The sequence below is a fragment of the Triturus cristatus genome, chromosome 7, assembly GCF_964204655.1.
Source record: "Triturus cristatus chromosome 7, aTriCri1.1, whole genome shotgun sequence".
Taxonomy (NCBI): Eukaryota; Metazoa; Chordata; class Amphibia; order Caudata; family Salamandridae; genus Triturus; species Triturus cristatus.
The window spans coordinates 622,476,832-622,489,741 of record NC_140590.1 but is presented as its reverse complement, the minus strand read 5'-3'; the positions used below and the strand labels follow the sequence as shown (position 1 = coordinate 622,489,741).

At 48.7% G+C, this 12,910-nt stretch overlaps 1 protein-coding gene across 2 annotated transcripts in view; it reads right to left on the bottom strand.

Moving 5' to 3' along the window:
* Positions 1-11,237, bottom strand: part of ATAD5 (ATPase family AAA domain containing 5) — a 422,063-nt gene extending 410,826 nt beyond the window's left edge. Inside the window, exon 1 of one of the 2 annotated variants that reach the window (XM_085617196.1) lies at positions 10,615-11,237. In XM_085617196.1, coding sequence (XP_085473322.1) covers positions 10,615-10,665 — 51 coding nt within the window. In that variant the 5' untranslated portion in view covers positions 10,666-11,237. The remainder of the gene's footprint in view (positions 1-10,614) is intronic. The other variant, XM_085617195.1, reaches the window with a different exon arrangement.
* Positions 11,238-12,910: the final 1,673 nt, after the last annotated feature.

Sequence of the window (12,910 nt, the reverse complement as noted above, 5' to 3'; positions counted from 1 at the left end):
ACGGCTCTGAGGGATTTCATGATTCCATTAGTGAAATCTTATTTTCTCCTCCATGCGTGCAGTCCTGTTGAGACAATGGCGACGCCTCTGCTAAGTAAGTGAAATGGAGATAGGGGAAACAGGAGAAGAACAAAGGCGTAAAGAGAAATCTGTGCGAGAGAGATGAGATACAAGGAGACGAAAGGCAGAGCGAGAGAGAGAAATTGGTGAGGCAAGTAGTGAAGTATGGTACATAGAGAAAGGTGAGATTGCATAAAGATACAACGTAGAAAGAAAAAGACTAGGGAGAGAGGCAGAGATAAGGAAGAGGTAAATTTATAGAGAGAAATTAGTGGGATACACCAGGGGTGAAGAAGAGAGAAAGTTAAGTCAGAAATAAAAGGTAAGTTAGAGACATATAAAAGGAAGGCAGAGAGGTGAGGTAAGACATACAGAGAGAAGCAAAATAGAGAGATGTACAAAATTAGAGGAGGTATAGAAAGACAGATCAGTTAAATACAGTACTGAAGGAAACAGAAAGGGAGAGGAGTTGAGCGTAGAAAGACAGATGAGGAAAGTTAACCTAGAGAAAGGGGTATGGTTTATACAATATTAGAGGGTGTAGACATAGAGGTGAAGTAGAGATGTAGGAAGAGAGGTGAACTGAGGGTGAGCCGAAACAGACGAAGATGTAGTGAGAAATGAGAGAAAGCGGATAATGATGGAGAAAAGAGATTGAGGTAGATTAAGCAGTAATGAAAAGGAGCGAGGTGGGGTAAGCGATGAGGTAGTATGACCGAAGGAAGAAACACTGAGGGGTTAAGTAGTGAGATGGTGAACAAATGGTGATATAAATTGAGAGGTTGGGTTGTGAGAGGTATATGGAGTACACAAATGAGGAAGTGAGAGATGGGAGGAAGACAATGAAATGAGATCTAGAGAGAGAGACGGTACAGTATGTTGAAGTACAGGGCTGGGAGGGAGCGGTGGTGGAGAAAGAGAGGACTTAAATGGAGAGATAAGACAGAGAGGTAAAGTAGATACACACCAACCAAGAGCTTCATGCCTCACTCTTGCATGTGCAGAGTGCCAATCTGGCTATATTTGAGCAATAACCAAATTAGTGCATGCCCAACTACAACTTGCCGAACATTAGGGGCATGAGATTATACCTATGGTGTAAAGTCCTGCTCAAACTTTGGACTCTTAAAATCTAAGGTGAGGAGATAAAATCTGGCCCTTCTAAGGTCGTGTGGTTTCTTCTCATGTTTCCAACTCAGATTACTCTTCCAATCATTCTCTCACTTATTGCGCATAAAACGTGCAGCAATAGGAATATATAGATTTAAATCGATGTACGGGGTCGTGGCTAAGATGGCGGCCGTGTGAGACGTGTTTCTCCGTCTCTCCTGCGCCACCACCCACCGCCTTGCATATCCTGTCCCCTGGTGCCCATCTGCTCCGGTTCTGTCGCCCGCAAGAGTGGCCCGCTTACCTGCTGATCCCGGAGACCCCCATTTCGGGGAGCGACGGCACTCCAGTGTGCAGCGCGGGCCTGCCCGGCCCCGGCCTCGCTGCGGCTCGGCGGCCCTCTGTGGCAGTGCGATGACCGAGACGACTTGGATGGGGGAATCGGATCCTCCGGGCCGCCTAGCGCTGTCTGAAATTAGTGCCAGTGCGCATGCGGCTCGTCCCTGGTGGAGGCAGGTGTGCTGGTGGAGACCGGAGGAGCGTGGAGTCTGGGCTGCATCGGCCGCCATCTGAGGCCTGGATGTGCTGATGCGGCGGTTGCCGCTCTCGTGGGCCTGCGGCTGGCGGTGACATGGCTGGTGGACCCGGATGCCTTGAGGCCCTACTTCTGAATCGGGACGTTGCTTGGTAGCTCCGACGGGGCCTTCCGGTCCCGGCATAGCTGCGACCCGGCGGACTCCGGCACTGGACCTGGGGACGCCGGCGGTGAGAGCTGGTGCGCCCCCCCCCCCCCGCGACGGCTGGAGGTGACGGGATACGCGGGCAGGCCTGCTGCAGAGTGGTGCGCGGCTCTACTGGAGGGCCCTCTTGCTGCTGGTGCCGGCTACATTCTGCCTGGCGGGGCTTCGCGCCCTTTGTGGACATCGCTTCTCTTCGCCCCCGGTGAGTGCTGGCTACTGGGGGGCGCTGCTCGATCCGCACTCCGGCGGGCCGGGCGCTGCTGGGGTGCGCGGGGGCCTGGCTGGGGTCCTGTGGCCGGCCCTTGGCAGTGGCGCTCCACATGGCCTGTGTGCGAAAAGAAGTTGGCTGACGGAGTGAGGGAGCTGCTTGTGTGTTGCCTGCTCTGCCGTGGAGGCCGGTAACGTTGGCCAGGGACCTGAATTTCGGCCCGTGGTCCGGCGTGCGGTGCTCTTGGTTCAGTGTGCTTCAGCGAGGGGCCGGCGGTGAGGCCTGCTCAGTCCGCATTTCAGCGGACGGTGGGAGCGGAGGGACCGGGGTGTGCCGGGGTCCTGACTAAGGCCCCTATGGTCAGCTGCTGAGGTCGTGCTCCAAGTGGCCTCGAGGTTAGCGACGTCCTTGTGTAGTGAGCGCAGGGATCGCTTAAGGGTTCACGGGCCTCGTCTGAGTGTCAGAGGGACTGGCTGGGGGTTCGAGGGGCCGGTGACGCTCCTGGGCCCGCTTCTCGGCCCACGAGTCGGCGGGCGGCGAACCGTGGCCGATACTCCTCAGTAGAGGGCCGGTGGGAAGCCTGCTGGACCCGGAGGGTGGACGCTTACTGCTGCAGTTGCTGGTGTGCCGCCCCACGATTAGGGGCCTTAGCTGGGTGGTACGCGCGTCGGCGGAGGGGCTGGTGACCTGTCGGCGTTTTGAAGCCGGGCCAGGGTGGTGTTGGTGTGTGGCCTGCTCCTTTGATTCCGGGGGCCGGACTGCCTGCGTTGGTTGGTGGAGAACCCACGTAGCTGCCATGTCTTCCACTAAAGCTCAGCGAGTTAAGACTCTGAAGGATACTCTGCAGCGGTCCGGGGAGCAGGCCTCCTCCCAGCTGGCTCCCCCTTTGCAAACAGTGACCACCCGGCTACTAAGGCATTTATGCTCGACCTCTTCTCTGCCATCAAGGAGGACATCCTGGAGCTCCGCTCCCAGCTCTCATCTGACCGGCGCGACGTGGATGCTCTCGGGGACCGCGTTGCCACTGTGGAAGAGCATGACTTGGGGCGTGAGGACGATATGCACCAGCTTCAGCATGATGTCCTCCGTCTCAGGGAGCAAAACCTTGACTTGCAGGCCCACGTCGAGGACCTTGAAAACCGGTCCCGACGGAATAACATTAGAATCCGTGCAGTGCCGTGGAAGGGCGAGGGGGATGATCTCCAAGAATATGTGCTTCAGCTTTTCCATCAGATTCTCAGGGAGGAGACGGAGCGGACCATTCAGATGCATCGTGTGCACCGCGTTGGCTTGCCGAGGGTTCCAAGGGCCCCCCCTCCGGACATCTTGGTGTGCGTGCACGATTTTCAGCTTAAGGAGCAGATTCTACTCAAGGCCCGTGAGCATAACCCGATCCAGTTCCGTGGTCAGCCAACCCTCTTCCAGGACTTAGCTGCCTCCACCCTGGTGAAGCGTAGGGAGTTTAATCCTATCACTACTCACCTGCGCGAGAATAAAATTCCTTACTCGTGGGGCCATCCTTTCCGTCTTATTTTTAAACACCAAGGCAAACTCCATCAGCTGCGCTTGTTGACTGCAGCTTATGAGGCCCTGGGGCTGGAGCAGCCCTCCTCCCCGACTGGGGTGGCTGGCGCGCCTGCGCGGCGGCGTAGGCGCTCGGATGGCTGGCAGCGGGTGGGCCGCTCCCCCGACCCTCGGGCCTGATGTGTCCACTAGTCTTCTGGAGCGAGAAGCAGCGGTCACTTCGGTGGCACAAGTGACGGACAGCAACGGCGCTCCATGAACCTTCTAGAGCTAGCATCAGGTGGTTTTTCTCTTGCGGCGCCGGAGGGTGGGGAGGTCCTTGGCGGGGGGTGCTGGTTGTCAACTGCCCTGTGGGGTTGGATGGCTGGTGCCCTTTGTGCAGAGTTGTCGTCCTCCTGGATTCCACGTTCCCCACATCGTTTGCGGCATAAATTTTACCTTAGCGGGGATAAAGGAGGGCGATTATTGGCCCATAGGCTCCGAGCGAGCACGCAGTGCGCGGCGGTCCAGTCCATTCAGGACGCTCGGGCGGTGAAGCAGACTGCTGACGCCCTTATTGTGGAGTCTTTCCGGCAGTTTTATCAGCGCTTGTACGCCAGGGAGGCGACCGAGAGGCCTCCCTTGCCTCCTGCCGAGTCACGCCGCTGTCTGCGACCTCTGCTGATGCATTGGAGTCTACCATCCGTATTGAGGAAGTCATATCGGCGATTGCTCGCCTCAAGGTCGCCAAATCGCCTGGCCCTGACTGTTTTTCCACCCTGTTTTTTTAAGACCTTTTGTGCTGAGTTGGCTCCACTTTTAACGCGTCTTTTTAACTCTTTTTTGGAGACGGGGGAGGTGACCCCCACTATGTCAGAAGCTGCGATTACGGTTATCCTTAAACCTGGTAAGGACCCGCTGGAATGCGGCTCGTATAGGCCAATCTCCCTCTTAAATATTGATGCTAAATTGTTTGCGCGCATCCTGGTGGCGCGTCTCAGTTCACTGATGGATGGCATTATAGACCCGGATCAGTCAGGGTTCATTCCTATGCGTCAGGGAGGGGACAACACCAAGCGTCTCCTCCATCTTATTGACTTGGTCACACAGGCTCTCGGACCCCGGCTGGTCTCCTTTCCATTGACGCCAAGAAGGCCTTTGACCGGGTGGACTGGGACTACATGTTCGCGGTGCTGCGTACTTTCGACTTCAAGCAGCATTTTTTTCGCTGGGTGCACTGTCTCTATGTCGCCCCTTAGTCGTCCGTGAGGGTGAATGGGTGTCGGTCTTCGCCCTTTCCCATCACTAGAGGGACAAGGCAGGGGTGCCCCCTGTCTCCATTGTTGTTCGCGCTCTATATGGAGCCCTTTGCCCAGCACATACGGTCGAATCCGGATGTCGAGAGCCTTAAATACGGACGATGTTATTCTCACTCTTACCCACCCACGCACCTCTTTGCGGTGCTTGATGCGAGAACTCCACGACTTTGGATCGGTTGCAGGATTTAAAATTAATTTTTCAAAGTCGATGGTGCCCTCAGCACTGGGGACTTTGTTTTGTGCTGCAACAGAAGAAAAGTAACCAACGACGTCGCCACCAAGCCGCTGCTCGCACCGCGACCTGTGGGCACCGCACCGCTGCACTTCGCACCGCAGCACCCGACGCCTGCTGACGCCAGCGCTCCTGACTTCAAAAGAGGAGATAGATCTGCAACACGTGTGACTTCAAGGGCCCAGACAACTCCTGCACCAACCTCCGGAATGGAAGCCTGCGGACGCCGTGCTTTCGGAATCTCAACGAGAGGTCGCCAATGCCCTGCATTTCTAAAAGGAACTTCCCGACACCGTAGCTGGCCCGCGACGCCGCGGTCAGCCAGAACTGTTTGGTTTTGTTTGCTCTCGACACCGTGATAGCTACATCAAGGAACTACTTTTCAAGCATATTTTGATAACCGAAGATTTTTAAGTACTGTATTGTGGATTTTTATCGTTTTTGGTCTTGTCTTAAGTATATAAAGATATTGGATATTTTTAAACTGGTGTGGTGTCCTTTGGTAGTGCTTACACTGTATTACTGTTGGTTATGTGCAAATGCTTCACACACTGCCTCTAAGATAAGCCTGACTGCTTGTACCAAGGGGGTGAGCAAGGGGTTATTTTAGGAGTGTAACTCCCTTATCCTGACTAGAGTGGTGGTTTCTGCCTGACTTTGGCACATGCCCTAGCTGACCAAAAATCCAATTTCTAAGAGTTGGGTACAGCAATAGGACTTACACTTTGTCCTTGATTCCAGATCCAGTGAACTGCACTGCAATGCCCGACCGGCACCCACAAGGGGACTCTTTGCCGGAGATCTTTTGCTTAGCTGTCTGGTGAAATGACCGGGCTTAAAAAAAAATCCACCCACCCAATCACATTGTCGAGCAAGATTTATTCAGGACGAGCTACTTTTAGGGACTACTCGCCTTTTCTGGGAGTTGAAAATCCTCAACCTTCAGGTAAGACAAACTAACTTTTGACCTCAGTCTCTGAAAGCAGAGCAAATGTGACAAGATAAAGTCAAAGTAAGTTTTATTGTTTGGTTTGTTAAAACCTTAACAATATAAAAAGACATTTAAAACAATCAATAAAATTTGCCAGTTTTTAAAACTTGACATCAATATGTTGCTGATAAAATATTAAACACTGTTAATTAAACACACAGAAAGAAAAATAAATGTCATAAGATAAACTGCTTTTTGACCTCTGTCTCTGAAAGCCAGGAAATGTGACAAGATAACAAGCATCTTTATTGCTCACAAAGTGAAAAAGCAATAAAAATACCATTAGATCTTGTTACTTGTCACATTTGCTGGCTTTCAGAGACCGAGGTCAAAAGTCAGTTTATCTTATTACATTTAATTTTCTTTCTGGGACTTAAGTTAGAGGATTTTGTATAGTGAAGTGTGTGACAATTAACTGTGCAAAGCATGTTAAATAAAAAAGGCTATAAGAGGTCAGGTGTTTTTCTAACACAACACTGAAATAGCTAAGTGAACTGTTCAAACATTTCAAATATATTTCACTAGTTATGAAGACCCATTTTGTAATTCTGTGGTGAAAAAAATATTTTTATAGGATCAAAGCAAATTAGAACACTTTACTTGGTGATATGCAAATTTTAAATATTTTTGCTGAACCCAATTTCCAAAAATTGTTTACGCGCTATTATCAGTACAGCTACAAACTACACGTTAGTGGGAAAGTTTTGAGGCCATTTCAATGGAAAATATGCTATCTTTTTTTTAAAAATCTTCTAAAGAGCGCAGCTACCCCCAACGGAGGTGTCCCGGCGCTAGCGGAGACAGAGGAAGGTGAGGGCAAGTTAGAATTGTCGAGCCACAGAGTGTTAAGGGAGGCGGAAGAGCCAGGTCTTCCGGAAGATAGATTCCGATTTGGCTTTTCTGATGTTTTCAGGCACGGAGTTCCACAAGGTGGCGGTTATGACGGAGAAGAATCGTCCTCCTATTCTGGACTTTGAAAAACAGGGGGTGACAAGGTGCTCAAGATGATTAGATCTTAGGGTCCTTGACTGATGGTATTTGTAAATGACAATGCACTACCACATTAGGCTTTGTTAATACATTTATGAAAAGTGAGTTTTTAAACGTGGACTGGGAATGATTACAGCTCCTGCCTAGATGTCAATGCTAATAGTAAATCAAGAGGCAAGCCAGGAATCATGTGTACCCTATACATGGGCTTGATTCTTGTTATACATGAAGCAAACATTTAGTCTAGTACATAAAAAGTGGGTTTTATGTACAGCAGAAATGGTGAACTTGCATTTTTGAAGGTGCTCTCTTATTTGAGAATAAATAAAAAGGCTGCTCCATAAGACAAAATATTTGCCTAGGATCATACAATTTGAGACCAGTTCACAGGTCAAGTACATTACAGTTAGGGCAAGTAGATTATTAAAGTTACTAGACCTGGAGGTCTAGTTACATTTTTATGATTTTTCAAGCCCTGAGTGAGGCTGTGTGGGCTAGACAAGTGTAGTGCAGAATGGTGAAAAAGTGAATTAAAATAGGTAAAGTCAAACTCAAGGTCAACTAATTTAAGAACAAACCTCGAGGAAGCAGAGCTGGGGTACGTCTTGCGGCGGACACCTCTCTGCGTCCTTGACGCTAATAGGTGTCCCCTTTGCTTTTCCTCATGGAGCTTGATTGAGTACCCCAATTGGAATGATTTTACTTGCATTAAGGTAAAATTCTTACAATTTTAATGGCTGTGTGACTGGCAACCTTGATTAGTTATTACCTTCACTGAAACCAGTCACAGTGTAGTTTAGGTTTGTCCTTTAGGTCCTGATGAATCGCCATTTGATATTTTTTGACATAGTTAGTCGAGAAACATGTTAACCCCCTAGACTAATCTCTTCATCAGGCTAGCTAGGACCATTGTAAACCAAGTTAGCAGATACTTTTAACAAGGTTAGTGAGCTCCCTCATTAAATTGACTATCACTTTACCTATTTTAATTAACTTTTTCACCATTCTACACTTCACTTGTCTAGCCCAGACACCCTCACTTCCCCAGACAGCTAACCAAAAGATCTCTGGCAAAGAGCACCTTTGTGGGTGCCGGTCGGGCACTGCAGTGCCGGCAGAACAAGGGAGTTAGTCCAGTGATGAAGCATGACATGCATTTGGAGTGTGAGTGCCCGTGATCCTATTGGAGCACATTCCTTTTCCTGGAACTTTGACACTAATTTCCTTAACGAGGAACTTCACACAATATTTACAATTTGAAATAGCGAAGGAGCATGTGTGTAGGACCTTTCTCGCTCCTGGTTTCCCTCCTTTATAGTTTTCCCAATGGTTATCACAAAAAAGGGGATGGTCGGTTATGGTTTTGTGTGGATTTGAGGACCCTTAACCAGTTTATAGTGATGGACAGTTTCCCTCTCAAACATATCTGAAATAGTGTCACTACTCAATGATGCCAAATATTTCACCAGGTTAGATTTCAAGTCTGCATATCATGAGATTAGGCTAAATCTCAAAACCAAGAACCTCATAGCGTACATTACTATGGAGGGAGTATTCCAGTTTACCAGGCTTCCATTTGTTTTGGCATCAGCTTAGGCGTTTTCCTGAACATGACGAGTAGATTATTTAAAGGCATGGCAAATGTGTTTTTTCCAAGATGATATTTTAGTTTTTGGGTCATCGAAGGAGGAACACAAAGGGTGGTGTGAGGGAAGCAGAATTGACACTTTGCAAAGAAATGTAAATTTCCATTGAAAGAAATAATGTATCTGGGGTATACCATCTGTGAGCGTGGTGTCAGGTGCAAGGAGAATTTAGTTAAATCAGACTGACTCCCTCGCCTGATAATCTGTAACTGTCATCACCGATGCTGTGATTCCATAACCTCAACTAATTATACCAATCACTGTAGCAATAATCACTAAGGAGCATCTCTCCATACATTATAACAGCTCAAATATTTCATGTAGCTGGATATCAACAAGCTCCTGACAGCATGCGTGATGATAAACACATACAACAGGGCAGACAGAATGGAGTGACACACAAGTGTGGCGCAGGCTACATGTAATTAATATGTTGTTGCTATGCACTTGAGCTTCGAGTAAGGAACATATAGCAGGCAATGGAACATTGAACATACATGCACGAGTTCAATTACACCACTAAATCGGACCTCTTAGAGCACCACAACACACTAAATCAAAACCCACTCATAGACCGCGCCATTAGTTTGGTTGAAGGGATAGTATGGACACTAAGAAGACAACATACTCAATTACCTCAGATACATACTTCAAGCTGGGGAAAATACATCCCAATTTTTTAGACGATAGGCTTTTTAAGTGGTAAAGACGTGCAGTTAGAAATGTCAAACTCTTCTGTTGAATCCTCCGTTAAAGAAGTGCAGGAAACAACAATTTCAGTTGAGCTGACATGGTGAAATGCTCAACTGAATTACCACAGTCCAGAGCAACAGAACTAAACATGACACTCAAAAAACATACTAGTGTCCTACTTACAGAAATATACATGAACAAGTAACTAATACAGTAGTTCCTACAGTAAACTAAAACTCACAATACAATATCTAGTAACCACTATTACACATATACAGCCAAAAATATAAACGAAAACAACATACAGTTTACATCAACTCATCTGATTGTCCAACTAAACCAGAAGTCAGGCTACTTACTGTCTGTCAATAGCCTCAGGGGAGTTGTGTGAAAATACAAACTACTATAGCACTGCTAGGTCAACTTGTGCTACATAAATCTCGATAACAAAGTGGTTCTATAAAAAAGACAGAGCCCATTCAATAACTTAGGTTTCACACCTTTACACCTGAAACATTTTATTCACACGAGAGGCTATATTCAGGTAAATGTGCAATTAAAAACCTGAGTAACCAAAGCACACCTTTGACGACTTGAAGTATGGAAGGCTCTGAACATTGAATTGCTCTGTCAGAAAGTGTGACTGTCATCAGTGCTGCTCAAACTGGCACCAGCGAAAGCATGGACGGATCTGCATTATATAAACGACGCCTTCGTGCACTGCAGTATTTACATGAAGGTCTTTTCAGTATTTGATTAGACGTTACAATGCAAAGCATGTTTCGTTTGCAGTGTACAGAGTATAAGCAGCACATTGTGAAGTTGCATCCGGCAAATAAATTATATTGGCAGTTTCAGTCAACCAGAGGCGCCTCTTAACTGTCTTAACTGCATTAAGATACATATAAAACGATCAATGGCCGTTTTAATACCGTGGTGCACTAAACAAAGCAGTGCAATGAGGTCTCGAAAGCACAAGACTATAAACCAGTGTTTCTAGGCAAACGACTTCAGAAGTATGCTGTCTAAAAAAAGGGGGGGGGGGCTTCTGCACTTAATCGTCACAAATCCAAACACAAATGTCTAATCACAGACAATAACTCGAGAGCGACATAAACTTACCTGGATGCCATAGTCCTCCACTGAAGATGTCATTGTAAGTATCCCCACCATGCCCAAGCAGAGGCAGTTGCGAGAGATCAGGGGCAGTGCCCTGCAACTACAAGAGCCATGAGATGCACTACTGGGCAAAGAAGAAAAATGTTCAGTAAGAACACCGGAGTCACCACATCAGGCTGGGTTACTGCGGATGGAAGCCTAGCCTCCTGGCGCTCGTCTGCGGTATGGTCAGGTACTGGGTGCTAGTACCATCGGGTACTCTTCCTTACTCTCACTGACACGAACAAATATATATGCGGACCATCTTTCCATGCAAGGGTCTCCTCCAGTTTACCAAGTCTCACTTCCTTGAAGTTCAGTTTCTCCCTCTCACACTGCAGAATGGCCCTGCGAGCCTCGGACCTTTCAGTTCTTTACACCGCCTAAGTCTGTGCGATCTTTTCCTTCCCCGTTCAGTTCCTCGGCTAGAACCCTGGAAAAGTCAGAAGCGCCGCCGGAAAGGGTCTCGCGAGAAACTAAAGCGCGCGCCGAGACCGGCGGGTTGTACGGCGGTGTTTACTTCTTACTCACAGGGCCGAGTGACAGTTCTGCTTTCCCGCCATACAGCAAGGGGGCGGGTCCGACCGATTTCTCCCGAGGAGGAGCCTGTCATGCGTCGTCTGCATGACGCGAATCCGAGGGAGGATGGTAACCAGAAAGGGTCATACGAAGAGCAGCACGTGGGCAGAGAGGTGTAAAGCTGGAACGCGTAAGGGTTACTCAATAAGTCTAATCGGAAGGTAGCCATGGGCGCCATGATGCTGGAATAAAAGATGTGAATGTGAGTTTTTACTGCTTTTGCATCTAAAAATGTTCAGTTCTGTTAAGGAAATTGAAGTATCGGCGTAGCTGTGAACAAACTCCAAAAGTTTAAGCTGTATATTAAAACTGGGTTTTATTAATTACCAAAAGGCCCACAAGCAGCCGGCAAGGAGCGTGGCTGTCAGTGGAGCAGCTGACAGTGAATCTCTAGCATTCCATGACGTCACCTTTATACAATAAGAGGGTTCCATTGCATGTCACAATGGAACAAGCATGTGTGAACACTGTGTTGTGCAACCAAGAGTGATTGAATAGCTTTATACAAACTGTTGGAGTACAAGGTCTTCCTTCCCAAACAGTAACAAACAACAAAAGAGATTAACCCCTTCGCTGCTAGGCCTCACCCCCCCCCCCCCCCCATAAGGTATCCACGCCAAATTTGCGTCCTTTTCTTCCAACATCATGGGGATTGTAATGGTACCCAGGGTTTGTGGATTCTCCTGGAGAGGTACCAGAAATTCTACATCAGGAGCGGAGGCGAGGATTATGCATTACTTTCCTCACTTTTAATCAACAGCAAGTTAAAAGACACAATGTAAAAACAAAAGACCACAACTCCCATGAAGCTCAGGAGTAACCGTGGCAACCATTAGTCCAATCATAACAACGATGTATTCCATAAACAGTAGCAGTCTCCCTAGTCCTTCCTCTTTCTTCACTGCTGGCCCGTCAGTTAAGTCGATTCTCTCCTTACTGTGGCGTGTGGGGGTCTTGGCTTGATGGGCTTACTGTATTATTTTGGCACTGTATTGTTATCATGACTGAGGTGTAGGTCTCGTTGCAGCCGGCGAATCTCCTGCTGGCACTCGCGCGGTAGGCTTCGGCCCGAGCGCGTTTCTATCTTTATACGGAGCGGGTCCACTAGGTGCCTGTGAAGCACCGTGAGGGAATTTGGAGCGAGCGCTCGTGCTGGATCCTGCCCCCCTCGCCTGACCCCACATTAGCGGTAAGAATTACGGGCTTAGCCCTTCATTATACATATTTTAGGGGCTGTCTCCTCCGCATTAAGGCTCCTCCACAGGAGGTAGCAGCTTCTGGACACCGGCGAGGGGGAGGCCCCCCTTAACCTAGTTGGGGCGTTTTTTTGTGGTGTCTTTACCTCCTATGTGCGATGAATGCTCAGAGAGAGCACGATTATACCCCATCTTTGTCTGAAGAGGACAGGCTCTCCCAGGCACGCAGACCTGCAGAGATGGACCGGCTCCTCTCTTCGGCCATTGCCCAGGCGCTGGCCCCTTTGCAGGACAGTGTGGACCGTTTGTCCGCCCATGTGTTCAAGGGCACGGGAATACTGGGGGACGGGGGAGCCGGGCCTAGCGGTGTGACTACTTCTCACCTGCGAAAGGCCCCTAAGCGTGACGCGGGGCACCTTGAGGGCTTCAGTCGTCTGGCGTAAGTCTTTCAGAAGAGTGCGCGCACGCTTCGTGATGCACCCTAC